The 27,925-nt window shown below is 39.1% G+C and overlaps 2 protein-coding genes across 7 annotated transcripts in view; one reads left to right on the top strand and one right to left on the bottom strand.

Annotated features, from left to right (window-relative positions):
- LOC127510966 (fish-egg lectin-like) overlaps nt 1–27,925 on the bottom strand; it is a 736,337-nt gene that overhangs the window by 222,379 nt on the left and 486,033 nt on the right. The window lies entirely within an intron of this gene.
- Nucleotides 1–27,925, top strand: part of nav3 (neuron navigator 3) — a 169,423-nt gene that overhangs the window by 29,951 nt on the left and 111,547 nt on the right. For all 5 annotated transcript variants that reach the window (XM_051891151.1, XM_051891150.1, XM_051891148.1 and 2 more), the window contains exons 2-3: nt 18,669–18,786; nt 19,400–19,452. In XM_051891151.1, coding sequence (XP_051747111.1) covers nt 18,669–18,786; nt 19,400–19,452 — 171 coding nt within the window. The remainder of the gene's footprint in view (nt 1–18,668; nt 18,787–19,399; nt 19,453–27,925) is intronic.

Here is a 27,925-nt window from a genome sequence, read left to right as displayed (position 1 = left end):
TTCATGAGTTGGTTTCTTAGTCTATTCATTCATTCATTCATTCATTCATTTATTCATTCATTTGTCTGATTAATCATTTCCTCAGTTATCACATTTATTCATTCATTCATTAAGTTTGTTAATTGTGCTTGTTAATTCATTCATTCATTCATTCATTTGTCTGATTAATCATTTCCTCAGTTATCTCATTCATTCATTCATTCATTCATTCAGTTTGTTAATTGTGCTTGTTCATTCATTCATTCATTCAATCAATCATTCATTTATTCATTCATGAGTTGCTTTGCTAGTCCATTCATTCATTCATTTATTCATGATTTGTTTTTTAGTCAATTCATTCATTCATTCATTCATTCTCATGTTGTCTGTGCATTCCTTTAGATCTAGCAGAGACAAATTCTGACAGTCCTGAAAGATATTTGGACCCAAATGACATGATGAAGTTTTCAAATCCAGTCTTTTTTCCCTCTCGCTTTAATGTATTCTGCATTCACGCATATATCAAGTTAAAGATCATTAATCAAGCCCATAACTGAAAAATGACTAATAGTTAATCAGCATGCTTGTGTATTCCATGTACTCAACAGGACTTATTAGAAAAATGTGTTTATTTAGTTTCAGCCACGTGCTCAGGAAAGCTGGAATATTATTTAAGCTTTTCATTCAGCTGTGGCGGCCCACGGTTCTCAGAGTTTAAGCGCTGAACTCCAGAGGAGAGTTTCGGGTCAGTGCAAAGGCTACAAAGGGCCACTGAGAAGTTCTCAACACCCGACCAGCTGGATTGACAAGCCATTACTGTTGTAATTTTGGATCTTAGTTTTTCTTTCACTGGGACTGCAGAGTTGACTGTGGGTCTAGACCGACAGCAAATAGAGAAGGCCAGAGATTAAAAGTGGATATAGTGTCCTCAGATCCAAACACTGGAGGGTTCAGGATCAGTGTGTGTGCGTGTGTGTGTGCATGTGTGTGTGTGTGTGTGTGTGTGTGTGTGTGTACAGGTTTATATTACATTGTGGGGACCAAATGGTACCCACAAGGATAGTAAAATCTGAGATCACCTACATAGTGGGGACCAGCCAGCAGTCTCCATAGGGGAATTGGATTAATAAACATATTGAATGATGTTTTTTTTAATTTGTAAAAATTTCAAAAGTTTTCTGTGATGGGTAGGTTTAGGGGTAGGGTTAGAGGATAGAATATAAGGGTTGTACAGTATAAAAACCATTACACGTGTGTGTGTGTGTGTGTGTGTGTGTGTGTGTGTTCAAGACAGAATTGTGTCTTTAATCTGCCAATATATCACACAACTCTAGCCACACAACTCTTCTTCACCTTTCAGAATGAGAGAAAGAAGTGCGTAGGTGTGTCTGTGAGGCCTTTTAGTGACAGGCCTTTAACTAATACCAATGGCGTGGCCATTGTAACCCATCTAAGTGTGTGTGTCGCCCAGGGCATGACTGCGGCAGTTCACTCTGGAAGAAATATAATAATTTCGAAAGTTAATAGACCTTTAGGATGGAGGGAGCAAGAAAAAGATAGAAAGAGTTATTGACACTCTCCTAAAGGTTTCTTTTAAAAGTATTGATATGATTTGTGATGCTTGATGAATTTCCAGGCAGATAAGGGGGGGGTTCCCCCTCAGGTTTCATCTTCTGACAGCTCTCTTTAGATAGCACACATCTCCAAAGTCATTGCTCTGTGAGCCACATCATATTAGAGGTCTGAAGTAGTGGCTGTGTGTCTTGAGGCAAAGTGTAACAATCGAGACAGAGGGAGAAAAAGTGATGGGAAAAGTCATAGACAAGCTAAGCAAGCAAGACTCAGTGAGCAAAACTTTAACTCACCAAATCTGTGACATGCTTTTGATTACCACAACAACAACAACAAAAAAACTTTATTGACTTGTCTCTCAGTTTGTAAAAACAAGCAAAAGTCATGTGTACACATTAAAGCACAATTGTAATGGAACTCTATGAGGCAAGCCTTTGCACTGGAGTATACATTGACTACACCACTAGGACATTGAATGAGAATGTATATTGTACTTTTAAGAAAAAAAAAGTTTTTTATAAAATTATTATTATTATTATTATTAAATTAATAATATGTGTATAATTTTAACGTGATTTTAATAAAAAATATGTATTATAATTTATTATTATTATTACATGAATATTAATCATTTAAATAAAAATGTGTATATTGTTAATGATTTTATAATCAATAATAATAATAATAATAATAATAATAATGCAATATTTAATTATGTTTTTTTTTGTTGTTGTTGTTGTTTTTTCTCAGTTGTAATCAAAAGCATGATTCAGAAGCTGTCAATAGACCTTGTTTTGAAAATTCATTTCAAGTGACTCAGAATCCTCTTTTTCCCTCTAGCAGCTAGTTTGGCCTTTATAAACATCCTTAAAGTGATCATAAGACTGGGTTTCCCTCTTCCCGTTCCCCTGACAGGTGTGCACTCATGTGCCTGTGTGTTTCCCCTCTCCTTTCCTGAGCTGATATTGTTATTATAGCTGTGCTGAGTGAAGGAGTGGAAGGCTGAGGCATGTGCCAACTAGAGCAAAAGCTTTCAGTTGAGTGGAGGAGGAAATTTCATGCAGGAAAGCTGGTAAAGCAGTTCTCAAGGCATTTTCAAAAAGCATCCCAGGGAAATCCTGAACGACTGCAGGGCCTGAGACCTCTGACCTCTGATAGTCACATGACTCAGATAGCGGGAAGTGTGGTCGAACCTGAATGAGTCGGCACTGATTAAAGGCAGAGGAAAAACCTAAAATAAAGCAAACACGAAAAAAAATAATAAAAAATCAGTAGCTGTCACTTACCAGTGATGACTCATGGTATGTCAGACATGAGTAACACACACACTCATTCACTGGCAGATGTTTCAAACATCCCGAGAACAAGCTTTTACTGTAAATGTCATTATTATGGATTACATAAAGTAAATTAATGTGACACAGTCGACTAAAACTTAATGTCTACCAGCCACCAATTTAGCGTCTTAGTGCAGACTCATACTATCCATCAAGTCACACACAAAATCGGTCTGGCTTTTGTCCTTTTTATGGGGAGTAATGTTGTCCTGGATGACAACATTAGCAGTTCAGTCATGACGTCAGTTTTTAGGCTGACCCGGAAGGCTAATCCGCCTTGGGTTCCCTCAGGAATATCTAATGGGTTTTTAGAATGGAGGGTTGCTTTGTAGAAACTGACATTTTTAAAGCCATTTAAAAGCCACATTTTGAAACCATTGTGTGCTTTAAAAATGTAAGTTTCTGCATAAGGACTACAATAGTTGTCTGATTTATCATGCACATAAACTGACATCTATGTGGTAGGTGTAGTTCTTTTATAGCAACTTGTTAGCAACTTATGTTTTAAAGCATACAGTGGTTTCAAAACAAGGCTTTAAAACATCAGTTTCTACATAATAGAAGTGAGTACACCCCTCACATTTTTGTAAATATTTTATTATATCTTTTCATGTGACAACACTGAAGAAATGACACTTTGCTACAGTGTAAAGTAGTGAGTGTACAGCTTGCATAACAGTGTAAATTTGCTGTCCCCTCAAAATAACTCAACACACAGCCATTAATGTCTAAACCGCTGGCCACAAAAAGTGAGTACACCCCTAAGTAAAAATGTCCAAATTGGGCCCAATTAGCCATTTTCTCTCCCCGGTGTCATGTGACTCGTTAGTGTTACAAGGTCTCAGGTGTGAATGGGGAGCAGGTGTGTTAAATTTGGTGTTATTGCTCTCACTCTCTCATACTGGCCACTGGAAGTTCAACATGGCACCTCATGGCAAAGAACTCTCTGAGGATCTGAAAAAAAGTATTGTTGCTCTACATAAAGATGGCGTAGGCTATAAGAAGATTGCCAAGACCCTGAAACTGAGCTGCAGCACGGTGGCCAAGACCATACAGCGGTTTAACAGGACAGGTTCCACTCAGAACAGGCCTCGCCATGGTCGACCAAAGAAGTTGAGTGCACATGCTCAGCATCATATCCAGAGGTTGTGTTTGAGAAATAGACGGATGAGTGCTGCCAGCATTGCTGCAGAGGTTGAAGGGGTGGGGGGTCAGCCTGTCAGTGCTCAGACCATATGCCGCACACTGCATCAAATTGGTCTGCGTGGCTGTCGTCCCAGAAGGAAGCCTCTTCTAAAGATGATGCACAAGAAAGCCCGCAAACAGTTTGCTGAAGACAAGCAGACTAAGGACATGGATTACTGGAACCATGTCCTGTGGTCTCATGAGACCAAGATAAACTTATTTGGTTCAGATGGTGTCAAGCGTGTGTGGCGGCAACCAGGTGAGGAGTACAAAGACAAGTGCGTCTTGCCTACAGTCAAGCATGGAGGTGGGAGTGTCATGGTCTGGGGCTGCATGAGTGCTGCCAGCACTGGGGAGCTTCAGTTCATTGAGGGAATCATTGAATGTACTGTGACATACTGAAGCAGAGCATGATCCCCTCCCTTCAGAGACTGGGCCGCAGGGCAGTATTCCAACATGATAACAACCCCAAACACACCTCCAAGATGACCACTGCCTTGCTAAAGAAGCTGAGGGTAAAGGTGATGGACTGGCCAAGCATGTCTCCAGACCTAAACCCTATTGAGCATCTGTGGGGCATCCTCAAAAGGAGAGCGCAAGGTCTCTAACATCCACCAGCTCCATGATGTCGTCCAGTGGCAACCTGTGAAGCTCTGGTGAACTCCATGCCCAAGAGGGTTAAGGCAGCGCTGGAAACTAATGGTGGCCACACAAAATATTGACACTTTGGGCCCAATTTGGACATTTTCACTTAGGGGTGTACTCACTTTTGTGGCCAGCGGTTTAGACATTAATGGCTGTGTGTTGAGTTATTTTGAGGGGACAGCAAATTTGCACTGTTAGACAAGCTGTACACTCACTACTTTACATTGTAGCGAAGTGTCATTTCTTCAGTGTTGTCACATGAAAAGATATAATAAAATATTTACAAAAATGTGAGGGGTGTACTCACTTCTGTGAGATACTGTACATGCTTTAAAAACATACACTTCTACATAAGGACTACAAAAGTTGTCTGATTTATCAAGCACATAAACTGACATCTTTGTGGTAGTTGTAGTCCTTTTGTACAGTAGCAACTTGTTAGCAGCTTATGCTTTAAAGCATGCAGTGGTTTCAAAACAAGGCTTTTAAATGTTTTTAATAATGTAAGTTATGGGACTTGTCAAGCATATAAACTGACAACTTCATGGTAGATGTAGTCCTTATGTAGAAACTTGTTAGCAACTTACGTTTTAGAGAGTTTTAGAGTTTCAAAATCCATGTTTAAGGTATGACAGTGTGTTATTTATCTTGTAAAACAAATCTACCTTCAAGTAATATTAAAGACAACATGAAATTACTCGACTAGCACAGTTTTTCCTGTGTGGAAGTCTTTTCTATTGAAACAGGAAGTTTGGGACAGGACATATTGGTATTCTCATTCTGGACAGCATTTCATTGTAGAAAAATCTGTGTAGTTTAAGAAACTTCACCCCTTTTTTTCAGAAAGAGAAATACAGTACATTTTAATTGTGCTAAAAGCTAATTTTATCAAGCATGTGGATGGTCTCAAAACTGATGCACATGGACTTAAAGCCACAAAACTCTAATTCTGATTTAATTGGGTCCTTAACCACAGACCTTAACCACAAACTGAACAGCTCTATTACGAAGTATGTGTGTGTGTGTGTGTGTGTGTGTGTGTGTGTGTGTGCGTGGATTGTGAAGGTCAGGGCAAACCCAAACTCAGCAACCCCACTCTCGCTGTCAGTAAGAATGATGACATTCCCCATGGCTCTGACAGGCGGTCATTCTGACATGATGAAAGCGTTTTTTATTGGTTATAGGGTTTGAAGCACAGAGATATACAGCATACTTCTATACGGCAAGGTTTCTGTCTCAAATTGTAGCCATTATTCTTTGCGTTTGGTTTCACTCTCCAATGACTCATAAGTGGATGAAAATGACTCAGCATATTTTGGTTTCCTGCTTGTTGAATTTTGGTGAGGCTAAAATTCCAAGCTTTTTCTCCCTCCGTTAGATACACCACAGTATTGAGTGAAAATGGTGCCCTCTAGTGGGAGCTGCCGGTAGTGGGGTGCTCAGCAGACAGCCAGGCTCCAAGCAGTCCGGGTGAAGATGCAAATCAAAAAGCCATTAGAGAAAGCCAGGGAGTTAAATCACATTTGTGAAGGTTGCACAGATTGATTTACATAGAGAGAGAACGTGTCTCCTGAATTCAAAGTAACCATAATCCCACTCTCTGCGTCCATGGAACATGAGGACGTTTTTGCGTCAAGTGTTCAACTGACCAGCCCACATAATTATTGATTATAAAACCAATTAAAGTTACGTCAATGTGACGGGAATGTCAGACTTCAGCAAATTCCTTACAGATGAAAAAAAGTCCCATCTGTATTAAATATTAGTTTAGTGCCACGTCAAAACCAAAGATGAGCTCTGGGTTTGACACTTATCATGTGGCATCCCTCTTGCATCATGGGTATATGAAAATCAGGGGGTTTTGGGTACAGAAATACACATGGTAACTACATTATCTATAATTCCTCACATCCAAATGTTATTGGTTAACAGCAGATGGGATGCAGTTCAGTTAACTGGCAACGTAGTTTGACTTTTTGAAGGCTTCATTTATGAAAGTACTTGTGCATTAAATCTAATCAGTAACCTTTCCATGTTTCTATAAGTGGGTTAACTGCAAGAGAAATGTGTGTGGAAGAGAAAAAAAATCAAATAAATGAAAAACAGAGAGTGTGCTTTTATATATTTTACCATACCCAAGGTCACAGGTTCATGCTAACTGTTATTTTGGTGTGTGTCACTGCTTCTCCCCAGGCTTTGACTCACCTTTCACTCATGGGTGAGCATGAGGCCAGACTTAATTGAACACTAGCAGGAAGCGTGACTAATTACCCAAAGGAAGCAGCTTGACTCGCTGCAATGCTGCAATCGCTGCTCTTCCAAATGCAATACACTCTCTCTGATATCCACTTATGGGATGTAAAGTCAGACTACTGATACTGGAACACGAGCTGACTCACCCTGACCCCCTTCTCCCCTTTTTCACTCCGGCCAGTCATCCTGCATTAACAAAGGATGGCTTGTACAGTTATTTTTATTTCTCTCTCTCTCTCTCTCTCTCTATATATATATATATTAAATACAGAGAAAAGCCTATTACTGGCATCTTTTTGATGCCAGATAATGTTAATGAGATGTAAATCTAGGTCTCTGTTTTAAATTCTAGAGAGGTGTACCTACATATGCAGCTGCCTTATAAGTTCGCAACTGCAATTGGACCTTATTTAGAATGCTATAGACCTCATAAAATCATGTGAAGTACAAAGAGGAATGACTCAAAATTGATTGAAAAGCCCCATCTGTATTAAATATTAGTTTAGCGCCACGTCAGAACTAAAGATGAGCATCCCTCTTGCATTATGGTTATATGAAAATCAAGGGGTTTTGGGTACAGAAATACACATGGTAACTACATTACCCATAATCCCTCACATCCAGACATTATTGGTTTATGATATCAGGGCAGATGGGATGCAGTTCAGTTAGGCAGCTGCCTTCTAAGGTCGCAACAGGAGATGCGACTCAAAACTGATTCCAGTAGAGTTTGACAAAATCATGTTGCTAAACTAATAACATACTCTAAGAAGCATAAAACTAATTTTTAATTAGTTTGGACACTTTTTTTTTTTAAACAATACTTAATATTGAATGAAATACACAGTACTGTTCAATAGTTTTGGGTCGGTAAGATTGTTTAAATTCTATGAATGTCTCATATTCTCAGTATTAGGCTGTATTTATTTGATTTAAAATACAGAAAAACTGTCATATTGTGAAATAATATTGTGAGTAATATTTGAAATCGGTTTTGAAAAAAAAGTTATTTATTCCTGTGATGCAAAGCTGAATTTTCAGCATCATTACTCCAGTCTTCAGTACCACATGATCCTTCAGAAATCATTCTAATATGCTGATTTACTGCTTAAGAAACAATTATTATGATCAATTTTGAAAACAGAAGGCCCCCCTGGAGCCGTGTGGAGTACACGTTTGTGATGGATGGATGTGGATGAAAGCACTTTCTTCAGCTCATACTAGTGACCCCCATTCACTGCTATTATAAAGCTCGGATGCGTCAGGATATTTATTAATATTTCTCCGATTGTTTTCATTAGAAAGAAGAGAGTCATATACACCTAGGATGGCTTGAGGGTGAGTAAAGCTTTGGCTAATTTTAATTTGAAAGTGAACTTATCCTTTAACCCCAAACTTTTGTAAGTATGTTATTATGATGATTTTTTTTTCTTTTTTTTTTTTTTTTTTTTTTTTTTCTCATTGAGCTCATCACAAAACTTTTTAGAATAGACTTTTTCATGAAAATTTGGCCTACATGAAATTCTGCAAGAATTTGGCCAAACCGGCAGCATAATGCATCCTACTTTTTGGTCTTTGAAAACAGCCTTCATGTCAGGAGCGTGTCTATGATGCTGTCTAAGTAGGCAGCTCACTCGTTTTTTGGAACACAGCTAATGTCTCTACCCCCATCCTCCTACACATCAGTCGCTTGTTGCAGTCTAGCTGGTGCTCAGTAACGAGTTGATGGAGGCTAATTACACGTTTGCTATTTACTTTTCTAAACTGGGTGATTTATTTAGTGAAGGTGGCTCTTACAGGTCTACTGCTAATTATAGAGACATGCTGAGAGACAGGAATAGCTTTGTGTCGCTAAGAGACGAAGGGGTTGCTAGTAGAGCTAAGATGCTATTTCTTAGGCCACAGCCGGCAAAGCTACACATATACACGCATATGCAGATGAATAGTGTCTGATAAGTCAGATAAAATAGTGAGTATAGATGTCTCACACCCCTAAATCCTCTTTCATTTAAAGGAGTTTGGAGTAACACTTTCCTTGAAGTGTGTACAAATGCAGTGCTAATGTGCCGTTTGCATTATGATACACCTTATGATAGCTTCTATGTTCTCCAAAATGCTTGCAACCACAGTTACTTATTGATTAATTATTTGACTTTTAAAGAGTATAAGGCATTATAGCACATAATCAACACCACATTTTCAGTGTTAAATGCATTGTACACTTTGAATGTAAAAAGACAAGTATTATAATGTATTACCTTGCAGCTACAATTATTCATGACAAGATAAACCTGATTACAGTGTGTACTGTAATGCATTATGAATACATTTAATGCATTATATATAGGCTACAGGCTTCATAGAAAGTGTTACTCAGCGCTGCATTTCACCTTGAGACAACAGAATTATTTAAAGGTTTAGATGGTTAAGCTCTATTTCACACTAGATCCCAATGGATAAACTTTCATTTTCTAACGTAGTTCTCATTATTTATTTCCGCTGAACGAAATGTGCTTACTAATTAGATGACAAATATTTCTCTGGAAGCACTGCTTGTTTTAGTAATGACATGTTTTGAAATGGGCCAGGCCGAGGGAGATTCCTCATTTCTGCAACAGTGGGAGTAAGCGTGACCACATTGTAGGTCATAATAAAAAATATCTCGCTGTGTTTATTATGATTTCTGTGGTAATTGGGTGAATGGCGGAGAGCTGTCACTCAAACTCTACCAAGGTCAAGGTCAGTGTTGTTGTGGAGACTGGTCCTTATTGCAGATTGTTATGGTCAAGATCTGTCACTTATGAAGAGACTGTTTGATTAACATAGAAAGCAACCAACCACTGTTTAAGTTTTTGTACATCACTCTTGAAGTTGCGTAGAACCAGCTAATCAAGTTTTGTAATTTTTGTAAGCAGTATGCATCAAAGAGTCAGTGAATAGACTGTGGATGGCCTAGGAACATTGTGTCCTTCCCTGTTTGTGCTCTAGAATTGCAGGAAGCCTTTATAGAACTCCCCTCAGCTTCCTGTAACTCCTGAATGTCACTTTAAGAAAACGACTTTCTTCCCATATGTTTCTGTCCCTAGTTTTCTTCATCTCTGTATCTTTCTGTCCCTTCTTCTTGCTTTCTCTCTCTTAACTTCAGCTGACTGACACCTGCAAGAGAATTTAAGAGACTGGCTCCCCTGCCGTGAGGTCCTTCATATCTCTGTTTCAGCTCTCATCAAACAAGAGTGCTTTGTTGGCATATGTTTGTGTAACAGAACGGAGAGCTTTCCCACTTTTCTGGGCTTCAGAAAAGTATTTTAAAAGTTTTAAAACTGAGTGTTTTGTAATTCCCATTATTCTCAAAGTTGATTCTTATTTTTTTTTTTTTTTTTTTTTTTAATTACTAGTATTAATTTACACTGTAAAAAATTTATGTTCATGATTTATCAGAACATTTTTTTCTTTTGTCAAATCAACTTAGATAATTAATGTGGTTCAGATTACATAATATTTTGAGTTTCTGTTGATTAAACCAATCGCCTTCATTGTATTAACTCAAATTTTTAAGGCAACTAGGTAACTTACTTTTTTTAAGTTAAACCAACAATTCTTTTTTTACAGTTTCTTTTTATACATTTTTTTTCTGCATTGTAGTGATGAGAATGTAATGAGGTGGGGTGCTGCATTGTCATAAATAATAACTAATACAAAAAAAAAATGGTTCTAAAAATAGATTAATAAAAAAAAAATATATATATATATATATTTAGTAAGTTAGTTAGGCTAGTTATTGGTATGTGTGGGAAAAGGACACACCTGATGTTTTATAGACAAACTACATGCATATGCATATGATGAAAGGTATTTTATTTGTTGCTTGGCAGAAGTTCCAGCCATTAACAAGTGGCAGTGTTACAAATGTGTTTGCTTTTACAATGTGTTGCATTAATTCCACTTAAAGAGGCATTTTTCTTGTGCGGTGCTCAAAGGAGAAGAGTTTGGCTGTAGCTGTGAGTGTTTGTGGACCTTTAATGAAGCGACCATGGGGCTGACAGGTGCTATTATTGGGAACATTAAGTGAGATGAAGGGCTACTGGCTCCCTTGGACAAGATAATGATGTTTGTACTGGAAAGTAGAAAACCAGGAACTGTTTAAAGTTGCTTTGAGAAGAAAGTGAACAAGGTTTGGCATAGTGATATCTTCCAGATGTGTGCAATGGTGCAGTTTGGTCCATGCCGTCGATATCTCAAAGTGTCAACGTAGACAACCATTTTCCATATACTGTTTGAAATGTTTACCGTTGTTAAGTAGGCAGTATGTTTGTAATATATTCCAACATAGACTCAAAACTGCTTTCCTCATATAAGCACCCAGGCTCAATGAATTACCGCTAAGCCTCGGCTCCAACAGGGAACCTTTCATTGTTGATCATGAACAACTAGTATGTTCAAACTTATAATATGGAGGGAAAGACAAAGGGACGTGTTACCATTATCTAACTTTTGTTTTGCATGCATCATCATCGTCCATTGATTTTTATGGTATTCATCACTCTGGAGAATATTCTGCAAAGATGCTTTAAGTACTGAACGCTGGAGCAGGGAATTCTCTATGTCTGTGCACTTAAATATGGATGTTAGCTGCTCCCTGTGGATTCTCGAGGGAAACTTGACTAAATGAATCTCTGTTTGTAAGATTCTGATGTACGATCAACCTTTAAGCAAACACAATTAACTCAATTGGCAGCTACTGACACTGATTCATTCAGGTGACTTAATGAATCTGGCTGTCGGTTGTGTGGGTCTTCTGTCAAGAGCCCTCAAATGGCAAACCTGTTATCTTCCTCCATGCTGGTATTTATCTGATATACAATTAAGATGAATATTTTGCCAGTCTATTTTCTTAAATTATGAAATTTCATCAATGGGCCAATGAGAATGTGGTCTGAAAGAGTGGGCAGGGCTCGCAACCTATTAATTTCAGCTTCCCCTGCCTGCAACATGAAGAGCATTTCCAAATGTCATCTTTGTGCCAAGTCAACAATGATAATGTCGTGCCAGGTGAAAGGAAGGGACAGTCTCGCTGGATTCAAGTGTGTGTGGGTGTCCTGTCTGAGAGGAGCATTTAGGAGGCACATCTTTCAATGGGACGAGGGGCAGCCAAGGGCCAGCGCACACACAGGAAACTAGTACTGACAGCCCAACTGCCTGCACTTCCTGTCAAAGCGCACAGTGGCGTCTCGTCCTTGCAGAAACGACAAACACTCTCGCACTTCTCCGCCGAGGGTCTCGTCTGGGAGTGATGTTTGAAATACACATACACAACCGTACACACAATAAAACCCTAGTCCCCATCCTCTTCCAATCTCCCTTGAGCCAAATGAGAGAATCACAGCCATATGTCAGTCGTCTGCGCTCCCATTCATGTGGCGGAACGCCGTGCCTCGGTATGAATGGAAAACTACCGTGAAATCAATGTAGAAACTGCATTAAACTCAGTGTCGCACAGGCTGATGGCTGGTGTGTTATGGGTAAACAGCGGTAGGCTGTGTTTGCTGCCACCTCAGCCCTGATTCAGCAAAGTCTTGTTCATCGCTCAGTTACAATGTCATAAGATTAGTCCTTTTCCTCAAGGTGTCTCTCTATCCCTGAGTGCTGCAAACACACTTTATGCTCTCCCTCCAAATCCTGCCCGACCTGTTTTAGATTATTTGTACAAATTATGTGATTTAAAATGTTTTATTCTCACCACTCATGTCCTGTTTGACTTTTTTCTGTATGACTTTTAAAAAAAAAAAAAAAAAAAATGTCTCAGTATTTTTTTTTTTTTTCTTTTTCCATAATTAAAGTGATTGGGGTGCAGTGTAATTTTGGGCTCTATTGACTTTGATCCTTTATAAGAGACTTTTAAAAGGTTTTGAGTGGTAGTCTAACTTGTCTTGCACCTTTGTGCTATCGACAGACTTTTAAAGCCGTCAGACTTTTGATTTCTACCTGTGAAATGATAAGACATCAAAAAAATCTCACATTAAATGAGATAAGCTCTTTTTTTTTTTTAACCCCCTCTGTTCGAACCACCCGCTCTAAGTGGGACTCGAACCCGGGTCCACCGACATGGGAGTCTCTAGTGTCAGTCGCTATAGCACCTCTTGAGATCAGGGGAGTGAGGTTTACATGCACAGCTCTTTCTAGCCTATGTCCGTTACACTGACCCCCCTAAACCTCACTCCCATCCGGGTCACGGCACCAATGTAACCACTCATGTTCAAACCGCCCGCTCTAAGCGGGACTCGAACCTGGGTTCACCGACATGGGAGTTTGGCGCTCTGACAAGGAGGCTAAAGTCCGCAGTCTCTAGACCACCTCTTGAGATCAGGGGAGTGAGGTTTACATGCACAGCTCTTACTAGCCTATGTCCGTTACACTCACCCCCCTAAACCTCACTCCCATCTGGGTCACGGCACCAATCTAACCCCTCTTGTTCGAACTGCCCGCTCTAAGCGGGGCTCGAACCCAGGTCTGCCGACATGGGAGTTGGGCTCTCTAACAAGGAGACTAAAGACAGTCAGTCGCTAGAGCACCTCTTGAGATCAGGGGAGTGAGGTTTTCATGCACAGCTCTTACTAGCCTATGTCCATTACATTTGGTAACACTTTATTTTAAGGTGTCCTTTTTGCAGTGTAACTATACATTTAAGTACTGAGTATTATTAATTAACAACATGTACTTACTATATAATTAGGGTTGGGGTTTGCTTTAGTGTTAATTGCATGTAATTATGCATAATTTACTGTTATTTCTACACTAAGTACATGTAACATATGTAACAAGGACACTAAAATAAAGTGTTACTGCTTCTTTTGACTTGGGCACTATACCAACCAACCCAGAACACTATAGAAATGACATTAAATGTTCTTAAAACACTCTTAGCAACTGCATAGAAATGCCTTATCGACCACCCAGAAAACCCTAAATGATTTTTTTTAACCTAAAGTTTTGCACAAGCAGGCGCATTCACATTTTCTTGAGAAAATATAAAAATGTAGTCTGATTTTACACTGTATTTATGTTGTAAACCTGCTGTTTAACAACTTCCTGATTTTTGAGCTCTATCCTTTTTCCTTGATATTGTTTTGAATTATTTGAATGAATTCCTCTAATGAGATATAGAAAGGTTTACAGTCCCGTACAGTCCTATATAACTCAATTTACAGCATTACACAACAGCCCTCAAGTGTTTCAGGGCTGTTAAATATTCCATATGCTTACAGAGCCCCTCATTTTTTTTTATTAAATAGTACATTTCCATCCCTTTTTCACTCAGTCCTGTGCTTAATAATCTAAACTTCATCTGAAAGCATTACAATAAACACCAAATACGGTCTCTGGATCATCCGCAAGGCAGTGAACTCACAGACCCCTCTGGCTTATGACAGCTTTTCTCAGCAGCTGACTCCTCCTATTGGCCGAGTACAGTAACTGCAGGCTTCCAGTACCTGCGCAGTTATAGGCACTGCAGACTGTAGAGAGAGCCGAACGCTGCCGTTTATCAGCGGGGACGCTGAGGACGGGGACAACCTGGGCTCAGATACTCTTATGAGGTACACACACTTCACTTGAGCTTAACTCTGGCAGGCTGAAACAACAGGGACTGGTGACTGCTTCTTAGAGTCAGGGACAAAGCCTGGGGATTTGTGTTTTTGTTTGATGAATGTGTGTGTCTGGACGCATGTATGTGTGCACTGGCAACCTACTTGCGAGGGGAGGAGGCTGCACTCATGAATGACGGCTGTATGAGTGTGCGTGTGTGTGTGTGTCCGTTTAATGCTGTGTGAACACTGAGGGTGGCATAGTTGGGTTTTACAGCGAAGTGATGCATCAGCCAAACAAGCGCTTGCTCATTAATAGAGACAAAACCACAGTGTCAGAGCTGTTGGGATGAATCGAAAATAATGGGTCGCAGAAAAGAAACAGTGACGCATGATAAATAGCTTTGAGTGAAGTCAAGGGGTGCTAGGACACTAGATTAATGCTGTTTAGATGGGATCCAGCAAACATCTGGGGACTAAATTGCATCAGGACTGACTTTTGGATGTGTTTGCATTTATGTGAGCTTCTGCCGGTCTCACAGTGGGAAACATCAGCAAGTTCGCCCCCTAAAATAACGGGACGGGAAACTGTTTAACCTTGGCTCGATGTACTTCCCTCCATGAAACTATCAGATTGAAAGACTGCTTTACAACCAGTTTCCTTCTGCCATAACAGTCGCTTATTTACAGCTGCAGACCGGCCCATTTCTCCCTCCCTTGTGCCTGAGTGTTAATGGCAGCATTGATTAAAGCATTTACAGTGTTCTGCTGGTTATCATGTGCATAGGAGATGCCGGCTTGCTTGTAACAGAGCTTCTCTTCGATATATTGTAAGTTGCCTATGCTGATAAAAATCTTAATGGTGGTTTTCGGATGAACCAATCTGTTTCTAAGAAAGTAAATGACTGTGGTAATGGTTCCACTGCTATTCTCATTAATAGGATGCAGGGAGACTCCTTTAGCCTTATTTTAATGAGAATCTCCTCTTACTCTACCTGTCAGCTTTGTGTTTTTAATTTTCTGTTCTTTTTGCTCATCTTTTAAACCTCAATCTTAAGCTGAAGCGTAAAATTTCTTTGCAGAAACAACTGTAAGTAAACCAATTTCCCTGTAGAGTGAAAACACAGTGGCTCTGTGGTGTTTTCAAAACATTGCTTTGTTTGTTTTGCATCCTGACCAGCTCTGCACAGCAACATTAGCTCAACCAATAGCGTTTGGGGAATGGCTGTTTGTCTGGCCGATGGTAGGAGTGTCCGGGAAACCTGTTTGAGAACAGGTGCCTTTACAATTTAAGCAGCTTTTCTGCAACATTGCACGTGTATAATTTTGACAGATGTTAGCATAATTTTAACCCTAGGTTATGAAGCCCAGCTTTAGTACTCCAAAAAACACACCACATAGAGTGAAGGGTTCTGAGAGTAAAACTATTGAACAATAAACAGCCAAGAGTCTAGGCTTTTGGTTATTATTATTTCCAGTTGGGCAATGCTGCCCAATCCTGTTCCTGGATAAATATAGTTCAGTCATGAAACTCTTCCGAGCAGCTGATTGGTTCACTTAAAGACAATGGGTCATCCAATCGTTCCGTTTTGTTCTATCTACGTAACCTATTCTGGTTTTCGAATCTGATCAGTTCATTGCAGCACACCATGGGATTTCACTTGCCCTCCACCTTCCCCAGCACCACCTGCCTAGATCTGCTCAGGGGAGTTCTCCCTATGTTTCCTTGCAGCAGCCTAAATTCACTTCAATGTTTTCATGTGCATTTTAGATGTATTCTCACTCATCCAGCAGCAGCAGCAGCGTAGCAGATCCAGTCCGCCAAAGACCAAACCTATGTACATTCCATCTATATTAATAAATGCTGTTTAAATTCATTCCGAGAGTTGTCATGATTGAAATACATTAACCCAGGATTGGCAAATATACAGTGTGCAAAATACCCAAAACTGTATTCTACTAACTTTTCAGTTAAGTTTGAACAAGATAACCCAGGGTTACATTAATCCAGGGTTTAGACTGCTACTGGGCTAACAGTTTTATATGTGAAATGCCCACTAGTCTCTTGCTTTTTCTGTTGTTCTTTGCACTCGCTCTCTCCCGCTTTCTCTCTCTGTCATTTTGTTCTCTCATCTTGCTTTCTCTTACCATGTCTCTCTCTGCTTTCTTTGTTGATCTCTGGGCGCTGGAGGCAATAAGAGGAAGAAAGAGTGATTTTTCTTTCCTTCATTTCAGAGGTCCAGATGGACAGTTTCTGCCCATCGAGCACATGAACAACTGTGGCACTGCGGCACCCCTAATTCTCCCTGCCCTCCATTAGGCAGGGAAAAGGGGAATGAGGTTGTGCTGCAGAGAATCTCTGTCTTATACTCCGCTTCTTTTTCTGACCTTTCAACCACTGCGTCAGTTTACCTCACCAACGCCACAGAAATCTTCCTCCTACATCCTGAACTGCTAGGATGAACTAAAACATCAATATCATAGCTAAACCAAAGCAGAATTCACCTGGCTTTTTAGGTCCTGTGTGAATGTGTAAATTCTTTGCTGTTTTCTCTGCCGTGACTGGAGGTGTTGGCATGTGCGGTAGTGTAGCTCTTTGTTTACTCAACTCTCGGAGGTGACTGTGGTTTGGAGTGGTGAGCGGAGGCCTTTTTGGCTCTCTTTTGGATTGTGTTGTTTAAGTGGGAGGATGACTAAAGGGTTCTTCATCACCCTGTTCTCGTTAACGACTCCTCTTCATATGCTGCAACCACAACAGACGAAACCTTTGAACTGTGGCATCTTTGAGTGGAATGCTCCCTTTTGCCTGGCAAAGGCAGAAATGTTTAATTGGTCACTGTGTTTGAGGTGGCGAGAGAGTGTGGCTAATGTTTTTTTTTATTTTACGAGGCATTATAATATGGTCTAAAATGAAATGTGAATCTATGTGAATGAAAATTCCTTTGAAATTTTACTGGGTTCGTGGGAGTAAATGAATTTTACCACTTTAAATACCTTTCAGTACGTCATTCATAACTTAAACGTGAAGATTATGGGGGTGTGGGGAGGTCTGACCACCCTAATTAAGGCTCGAACTGCCTAAAGTTTCCGTTAGGACCAAAATGAAATGGCATGTTGAAAAGCATAGAAAGTAAGTTTGGTTGAGCTGAAAAAGTTGAGCCCATCTCATAGTCTCTGTATAATTCACACACTGATATGAAATGTTACAGACAAAAGCCCCATACAGGCAACTCTATTAGTGAGAGGATGTGAGCTCTGAGAGTGTACCTTGCCACTGGGGTGCTCTCACTTAGGTGGGGAATGGAAAACCGCTTGCCTCTTGTGCAATGAGATCTAATCCTAAGATCACAATGAAAGAGCAGAGCTCTAAGATTTGCGACATGAGTATTTTAAGGGGCCCTAGAACAGACCCCTGAGGAACACCATATCCAAAGAATCTTTTAGACATATTACTAAGTCACTAGGGGGTTGCATTTGTTCGAACAGACCTGGTATATTAAGCAATAAATAAGGACTTCCTATTTAGTGCTCCCTGTATGCTGTTTTAACGGGGGGTTTTTTTCTGTTTCACTTCTGGTATTGCTCTGAATTTGTTATGTAAAAACGTACATGCACCAGGACTTAATTTAAATGACTTTAATGATTGTTTAAGAGCTCAAGATGCGATGACACCAGCCTTTAGAGAAGAATTAGCCTTTGGAAAAGTTAATTTGTTGTAAGTAGTTTTACCCGTTATCTGTGTAATCCACATCTGATTAAATGGATCAGCGGTGTCACAATGTCATGCTAGGCCTGGATTCTATCCAGTAGAAAATCCAGATAATCTATTACAAGTGCTGAGGCCTCATTGATAGCTTTGATTAAACTGAACTCAACTTGTCCAAACTGAAGCTGGCTGCTTTTATGGCTGTGTTTTTTTCTCTTTCTCTAACTCTCATAGTATGTGGTTCAGGTCAGTATTGAGTGAATCTTCCATCAAGTTTTTTTTTAACCTGCTTAGGTACTATTGGACACAAGTCTTCATTAATCTGTATTGTCTGTCTAGAAGCTGTTTTTGTTTTTTATTCATCCATCTTCTGTTCCTTATCAAGTATTTTTTTCCTCTTATTCCCTATAGATCTACACTGATTGGGCAAACCATTATTTGGCCAAGTCCAGTTGTCCAAGGCTTATAAAGGACCTGACTCAGGACATACCCGATGGAGTTCTGCTGGCAGAAATCATCCAGATAATAGGTGAGAGCATGCACACACACAGACACACAGTGCAGGCTAATAAATCTTCACAGCTCATTTGAGTGATAAAATTATTTGTGTAAAACATAACTACTAACCGCGTTTCATCTTAAATTATTCCGCTCACGTTAAACTGGATTAGAAGCCGTAGAAAATCAGCAACATGAGAATTGAATACTATTTCTGCACTATTAAAGCATGTGTCTCCCATGTGTTCACTTTAGTGAGCCCAGAATGGTTTGTGTTGTGTGCATGTGTGTCAGTCTGTCTTTTTTATTTTCCCTTCTTTCTTTCTTTCCCCCCATCCCATTTTCCCCTCCTCTGGGCTGTCCTGAAACTTTATTATGAACCTCCAGCATACAATGGCAGATCTTATGTCACAATCTCGCAACCAACAGCTGATGAATTAACAGCCGTTCATTTTCTCAGCATTTTCTCCCACACTGCAAACATACTTATGCCCGTTCAATCACAAAATCTCACAAACTGCAAAGGCAAACGTTCTTGCCTCATGTCGGCAACCCGTGGATGGAAAGGCCAGAGGTTATGGTACGCTTTTTTGTTGTGTACCAGTGTGCTGCAGAGGTTTAACCCAGCAATATCTCTTTTGCAGCTAATGAAAAGGTAGATGATATAAACAGCTGCCCCAAGAGTCACTCTCAAATGGTAAGTGTCTTTTTTTTATCCATAATGCTTTAATAATCATTGCTTCATTAGTTAATTTAGTCTATTTGTGATTATGTAATGTAAATACAGTAATAGCATAATGGCTTTTCTCTCCGTCATTGTTTCTTGATTTGCTTATACAAAGTCCGACAATATTAAGTTTTTTTTGTTGTTGTTGTTGTTTTGTTTTTTACAATACCACCTATAAATAGTTCTTACAAATCTTTTGATTAGAAGGTGAAAATAATTAGTTTTGTAGACAAACATAAATAGTCTACATATAAATTAAAACAATTAAATCAACTGAAACTGATATTAATGGAAACAAGTGTCCAGTATTACATGCACACTTTATCAGTAGTATTTACAAAGCGTCTTAGGATGCTCTTCCTGAAGTTGGTTGAAAGAATGCTTGTTTCATATACATAATTCATATGCTTTGTTATTACATAACTGTTTTTATAAAATGTGTCCAAACCTTTGACTGATAGAGTATATTTTGTCACTTTTTTTGTAACAATATTATTATATAGCTATTTTGTCATTGCATTTTTATGATAAACAGCACATGCCACTATGTCACTAAAATGAAATTGCTCCTGTCTCAAAATCATGAAGACCCATTATTATTTTGTTCCTTTCTGTCTTCCATATGATGTTTTTGCAAAATAATGATTCTTTGCTGTTATCCATGTAGGTAAGATCCTCTATGCTTATGTTGTGTTTCTGCTGTAGACCATTGCAGTGATTAAACTCTTGCTAAGCTATAATACAGTAAATGCTTTAGTGGCCTCACAGGTCTTCTCTGCAGTAGAATGGACCAACCGGGCTCTGGGCTATAACTCTCTGCATGTCAATGAGTATAGCAGAGAATGCTAGGGTAGTTGCTATGGACTTCTCCTAACAACTCCCATGTAGGTATGTTTGTCAGATTGGACGAGCACAAAGACTGCAGTTAAAGCTTTAGTTTTAAGTTCAAGGCTAAGTGTTTTGGGGGAGGAGTTTCATTGTTTCATTCAACGCCCATTGATCTTGCACCTGTGGCCAGCATGTGTGTGCACACGTATGTAGAGGTTTTACACTGAGGAAGCGTGCCTGTTTATAAAACTGTTTACGGGAAGTTGAGGTTTTGGTGGAATCTGACATACACACGCTGTATCACAGCCAAGCTTTACAGGAGTAACCCATCAACACATTGTTGCAGATTGCTGGGAGACTTCTCTGTGATTTTGTCAGTGTTTGATTGATAGAAATATTGTGCAAATCAGCATGCCTTGTTGATAAATGGGATGTTAGTGTACAGGGTTCTTAACTAGCTTAAAGGAATAGTTCACTAAAAAATTAATATATTTTTTTTTTGATTATGCAGTAAAAGCCAATATGGTCACATACAAAGTAATCAGGAGGCTGATTAAGCAACTGGAGTTGTATTAGTTTTATGATAAATATATGTCCTTTTTGAAGCTTGAAACTTTTGGACACAGTTGACTTATATTGTATGGACAAAAACAGCTTAAAGGGATAGTTCACCCAAAAATGAAAATTCTGTCATCATTTACTCCTCCTTAAGTTGTTCCAAACCTGTATAAATGTCTTTGTTCTGCTGTACACAAAGGAAGATATTTGGATGAATTTTAGTAAACAAACCCCCCCCCCATTGACTACCATAGTAGGGGGGGGGATACTATGGCAGTCAATGAAGGGCAAGATCTGCTTGGTTACAGACATTCTTCCAAATATCTTCCTTTGTGTTCAACAGAACAAAGAAAAATTATAGAGGTTTTGGAACAACTTGAGGGGGAGTAAATGATGACAGAATTTTCATTTTTGGGTGATCTATCCTTTTAAACATTCTTCAAATTTGTTGTTGTGTCTTCAACAGAATAATAATAAAAATAAGTCATAGAGATTTTTAACTAGTCTTTTAACCAGCAAGCTTCCATTTTAGTCACAACTTTGGTCACAAATTCCGTCGTTATCAGCATAGTTCAACGAGTCAGTGTTTCCCGAAACCACAGTCCCAACGAACTTTCTCAAACAGCGTCGCAAAGTTGTGTGGTTGGAACAACAACTCTCGACATGTAGTTTCTTTTTTGTATGACATGTGGACTTAATAAATAAAGCTAGTTGATTTTTTTCAATGATGCATCGTACTATGGTAGTTAGGCTGCGAGTTACGTCGTTGTATGGGAAACACACCCCTGGTTGACTAGCATTGTTTGCTGGTTCACCGTGAAAAATCCATGCTTATTTAAGCTGGTCTTTTCTTCGGGAGTTATGTAGGATGGGGTCATTTATGTGTTAAATAATATCCTGACCTCAGTCTGGTTAACGTGTTCAGGAATAAGTCAGGAAGCTAATCTATTGTGCCCGTTTTCCTGTATTTGTTACCGTGTGGCAGTTAATATTAAACAGTAAATCACGCCAAGCCTCATTGCTCAGGGAGTCGGCAATCTGCCATTGAGGAATAATCAATTATAACTATCATTCAGAAAGGAAATTCCTTATCGATTAGGATTAGATAGCCATGAATTTTCCTCTGAGAACCAATAAAACTTTACAACTTTGGCATTAGCAAAAAACGCTTGCTCGCGTCCATTAAAAGCACCTGTTAAAAGTGACTCTGCTTCTGTTAAATGAGTGTACTGTTGGGTGCTTTCCCAGGCAATGAAGATGGTTGCTAAATTACATGCGTAATAAACTCTCTCTCATTGATCTGATTGGTCTCTTGGGGCTCAATTAAACTGGCATGAAGAGAGGCAGATAAATCGCCGTCTACAGGCTGTCTGTTCATTCACTGACCCTTATGGAAACATTTGTCTTTTGAACCGCAACTGCACCAGAAGCTAAAAAGGTAGGACACACTTTTCCCATTAGGAACTGCTACGATCCCAAGGCTGGTATTCGGATTAGTCTGGAATTCTGAACATGTTGGTCCACCGAATGAGCCCTCTCTGCCATTTGCAGTGTAGTCAGTGAGAGGCAGCTATTTCTGGAGATTATGCATCAGAATGGGAGTTTCCCTGTACACAAGCGTATCCCATAAGCCTGGCTTTATTAGCAGATTCAGGGATTACAACATTTGAAGACGTCCCCAAGACATGTACACAAATAATTTTGCACATACAGATTTCGAAGATCATCAGAGGCGACATATTGGAAAATTGGCCGATTTAATATGCACTTTGTGATCTCATTTAGCATTAACTTTAAGATGTTACTGATGAGACTCTTGACTTCTTAGCGGATATTTTGTGGATGACGGCTGCTTCATCAAATCCCTGTTTGCACCTCTTTCCTCTCTTATCAGGCATTGTTGGGACAAATTCAGTCTGACAATGTTGTCTCGTCCCTAAAACTGGAAACCACAGGAACTGAGCATGCAGAGAGCATGCCTTTGAACACAACCAGACACCCTCCAGCTCGGAAGGAGACTGATAGAAATCCAAACAGTGCCATAAAAGCCATTCAGCTGAAAGGATAGTGTCGCAGTACTAATCTATATGATTAAAACTTTCATTAATGAACCACATTGCACTTCAAAAGGCTACAGATGAGTAGGCACACAATTGGACTGCAATTCCCAGAATGCACCACATAAACTGCAAGTCTGTCTATACACAAATGAGGTTTGAGTTTGTGGCCATCAGGAGAGGCTGTCTGATTGGCTACCTCTCCAGGTCGTGTGGGAGGACCGGTGCAGTTAAGTGTGTTAGGGCTTGTAAAGTGGCTGCATCATCTGGGCTCCATCTGTTAGTGGCAAACAGCCTGACATGTGAGAGATATGCCACAGACATCAGCATATCCCTCTGATGGCACAACCGCATTCACCTTTATATGATTAATACAGCATCTGCCCAACTGTTCGTTAGAGAGCACAGGATGCTCAGCTGGTTTACCCTGCTGGATATCAGCTGGTCCACATGTCAGGATCAATGAATCATTTAATAAGGATGGACTTTGGGTGTTTATTGAGTTAGTTAGTTAATTAGTGAGTTAGATCCTCAAGAGAATAAACTTTGGACATTTATTGTATTAGTTTGGTTAGTTAGTAAGTTAGTTCATCAAAAAGATGCGCTTTTGGTGTTGATTTAATTTGATTAGTATGTTAGTTCATCGAGAAGAATGACAATGGGTCTTTACTGAGTTGGTTTTGTTGTTTAATGAGTTACAGTAGATCATTGAGAGGATGGACTTTGCATCTTGATTGAGTTTGATTAGTAAGTTTGGTTAGTTTGGTTAGTAAGTTAATTTAAAGGGTGACCTTTGGATCTTAATGGAGTTAGTTTGGTTAGTTAGTGAGTTAGTTCATGAAGAGAATAAACTTTGGAAGTTTATTGAGGTAGTTTGGTTAATGAGTTAGTTCATCGAGAAGTTTATTAAGAGGGTCTTGATTAATTTAGTTTGGCTAGTGAGTTGGTTCATCAAAAGAATGGGCTGTTTGTGTTGATTTGGTTATTCTGGTTAGTGAGTTAGTTTAAGAAGCATGACGTTGGTTCTTGATTGACTTGGTATGGTTATTTAGAGTTAGTTATTTAGAGAGTTAGCGAGTTAGTTTATTAAGAGGGTCTTGATTTGGGTCTTGATTAATTTAGTTTGGTTAGTAAGTTGGTTTATTAAGAGGCTGGACATTGGGTCTTGATTGAACTGGTTTGGTTAGTGAATAACCGTTCAGCAGACACTTTATTTTATTTTACTTTATTTAAAGTAACTTACAAATGAGTATTATTTTGTATTTGAAATGGGTATATATGTTTTGTTTTGTTTTGTTTTGTTTTTCTTGTTTAATAGCATAGTGTATTGCAGTTTATTTTTTGGACCATCTAAGAAAAAATTGCTTAGGTTAATTAAAGATGGATTTTTATGCAGACTTGTTTTCCCTCTTTTGCTGTACCACTTTTTTGACTAACAGTTGGTGGTCAACTGAAATATCAATCATTAGCCTGCTCAGAGGGGTTGAGAAGTATGTTAAAGACTGAGTGCATCTTGAACAGAATCATAGGACATTTCTCACCTTGTCTTTTTGTGTGTTTAACGCCACATAGTGACACTTGACGTTCACATTTGAATTGTGACATGCAGTGTTTGACATTAGTGGTGACCTTTCCACTTGGGCTTGTAGACATAACAGAAATGGTTCTGATTGTTTCCTGTCAGAAATGTTTACCGTCACTGGACTGTGATTGTGCTTTGACCTCTGCTGTGGGAGGATCTGTTTTTGGATTGACGGATCTTCTGCTTTTTACTATTGACAGGGAATCATTTTAGTAATTATAAAGATTTCAATCCGCTTGGAAATTACCTTGAGGTTGGCGGGTCCTGATGTCTTTTTCCTTCCTCAGACATGTTTGACATGCTTTCGAAATCTAATTTACTTGTCCTCTTGTAATCATCTCTTTGAAGACATTTTCACAGTTATGAATGAAGGAAATGTTCATTCATTATGTCATCAGCAAACATATTTGACAGACATTTTAATAGACCTCCAAATATCCGGTCTCCCAGAGCGAGAGTCTAAGCCTCTGATTACATCTCATTGAATGTTTTTCTGTGGTTCATTCAAATTCTGCTCGGCAACAATAAAGAAGCTTAATAATACCACACAGAGAAAACTACAGAAGTAAGCCTGTGAAATCCCAGAGAAACTCTGTTTCCTTCAAGAAATCTACAGAGATCAAACCATAATACAGACTGTTAAGAGGATAACTACAGCAAAGACTCTTGGTTTCCAATGGTAACATGGAAGAACCGGATGTGTGACCTGACTAAAAGAGTAAATCTGTCACCCAAAACATTATTCAAAATTCCACAAGCCTCATTTATGAGATGATGGCCTTAAAGGGATTCAGTAGTTCACCCAAAAATGAAAATTCTGTCACCATCATGTCATTCCAAACCCTTATGCCCATGTCAAATGGACCAATTTTATGATATTTTATGGTGCTTTTGGGTAATTTTTTTTTTGAAGTTTTAAGAAATTAAATCACAGGCATTTTCCCTTGTCCTCAATGATGGATCTGCAGTATGGAATCTTGGCATTTTCAGGTATTTTGAGAGAGCAGACACTTCAAAGCACATGTTGCAGGCAATCCATCCTGCTAGTGCCGTTCCTCCACCAGTTATGCAGGGCAGTGGCTGCAGCCTGATCCATTTAGTTGCTAATTAGACAGAGGAGGCCACAGAAATTTAACGGCTGTCGTCATTGGCTGGCATCATAATGGCTCAGCTACGGTTGTTTGTCTCAGTGCCCATGGGCACAGAGAATGGCATACTGAAGTTGGCACTGAGATGGCTTTAACAAAGAGACCTGCCAAGCATTACTATAACACTATTAGTGCCGACATGACTTATTTGTTGCATCTGTGAATTAAAACAATTTAAAAAAGTTATTAATAAGTCCTGAAGTGCAAAGTGAAAAAGGAGTACTAAATTGTTTTCACTTGGTTTGTAATTTCAATTATATATTGGCCTAATGGCAATTCTGTCGCATAATTTGTTGGTAAAATAACTAATCGTATTATGTAGGGGGGAGTGGGATTACTTGTCACACTTTTTACACTTTTACTTCTCTCTACTCTTGTAACAACTTTCCCCAAATGGAATGCTGTTCAAAAGGGTTAAACTTAGGAATAATTTTGTACTGTAATGTAAACCTGGACAATGTAACATATACTGCAGTGAATTATAAGCAGTAGAGAGTGTCATTCTTGTTTTGAAATGAAATTTTACAAAAGAAAACATTGTATAATGCTATGTTTTTTTGGTCTGTGTTTTATGATTGACAAAGTGTGTTTGTTGGGTAAAAACCTTTGCTAGTGTTATGGAAGAATGACTTAATTTGAGACATATATGAAGTGTTTTAGTAGTTTTAGTGCATTTTGAATGAGAAATTAACTGATGTGCCAAGTTGAAAGTTGGTTAGGTGAAGAGTTTTGAAAAACTGACTGAATACTAACTTAAAATATAAACTTAAACTGTTTTGAAGGCTGTTTTGAACTATTAAACCAGTATACAAAACCACTGTTAGACAATTTTGTATGTGTGTGTGTGTGTGTGTGTGTGTGTGTGCAATTAAAAAGTTGACTCAAATTTTGGTAATACTTTATTTGAGTGTCATAGTTACATGTTACTACATGTACTTACTATAGTAATAACAGTAAATTATGCATAATTACAAGTAACTAACCCTAAACCAAACCCTAACCCTAACTGTAACTCTATAATAAGTACATGTATTTAATAAATAATACTCAGTACTTATTTGAGTAATTACAATGTAACTACGGCACTGTAAAATAAAGTGTAACCCAAATTTTTTGTTATAATATTCAGATATAACCCTTGTAAAACTTCCCTGTTAGACAACAAGCCCCATTGTGTTCTATTGCACAAGCTTTTTTTTTTTTTTTTGCGTTGTACTTATGGACAGCTTATCAAATTCATGTGCATGTGGTCACTATGATCAGAGGGAATTAAATGGTACAAAATGACTGCAGCTGTCTCTCTGAAAAACCAAAAGTGCCGGAGAAAACAGCATTTATCTGTACTCTTTGCTCTGAGTGGTTTTTAAGTGAAAGCCATATAATTGAGGCTAGAGACCATTTGTATTTCATGGTAGTGTTGGAGCAGCAACACTTTCCAAAGCCAGCGCTCACCCTACGGTTATCTGATACGCTTGGAGTCGGTCCCTGCGCAGCTAGCTGGGCCTCTCAGCATCTGGATCCACACAGCCGGCCCTAAGTGCAAACATTTACTCTGCATTAAAGCCTCGTTCTGATAAGTGTGTTGTATAGATTAAACACGATCAGATTTATGACGGTTGCAGCTCGCAGAGACAGTAAACTTAAACAGCTCGCCGTTGTCTTTTCGAGCAAGGGATGTAAGCTGACTCGTGGTAATTTTCCATCCCGTTTGCGTCCATGTCAGCCCTGAAAAGTGCTTGCTTATAAATTTCTCAATATTATTTTGTAAAAATATACCTCATCAAAACATTCTCCTCCCTAATTGTGTTTAATGACATATCTGGTGCTGGAAAATGTCAGTTTATGTCGGAAAAACAGATGATCTGACTTTCCCGGAGAGTTGTTAAAATCCCACATGGTTTGAAAAACCGCTCGGCAAGCGGCGGTTCGGCATCTAAAGCTGCCGAGAGCTCTGCTCGCCATTAGCGTATAGAATCACGGTTTGTGTTTGTGTACATCGCTGTAGGCCGAGAGACAGACTAAAAATAAACAGAGCAATCGGTTGATGGGACCGCTATTAAAAGGAGGATGGAATTTCCAACCGTACTTATGGGATTATATCCGTAACGGACACCGATCTTCTCACTTTTAGAGCACAAACCCCATCCTTATGTCTGTTCGCACACATCTGTCAATCAACAGCATCCGCTCTCGCTTTTGGTGATGGCAACAAATGTTCAGTCCATTGCTGAGACATTATGAACTATCATATATCGTAAACACTCCAGAAA

This window comes from Ctenopharyngodon idella, chromosome 4, assembly GCF_019924925.1.
Source record: "Ctenopharyngodon idella isolate HZGC_01 chromosome 4, HZGC01, whole genome shotgun sequence".
NCBI classification, from domain to species: domain Eukaryota; kingdom Metazoa; phylum Chordata; class Actinopteri; order Cypriniformes; family Xenocyprididae; genus Ctenopharyngodon; species Ctenopharyngodon idella.
Note: the sequence above shows the minus strand (reverse complement) of the source record. Positions and strands in the feature narration are given on the sequence as shown.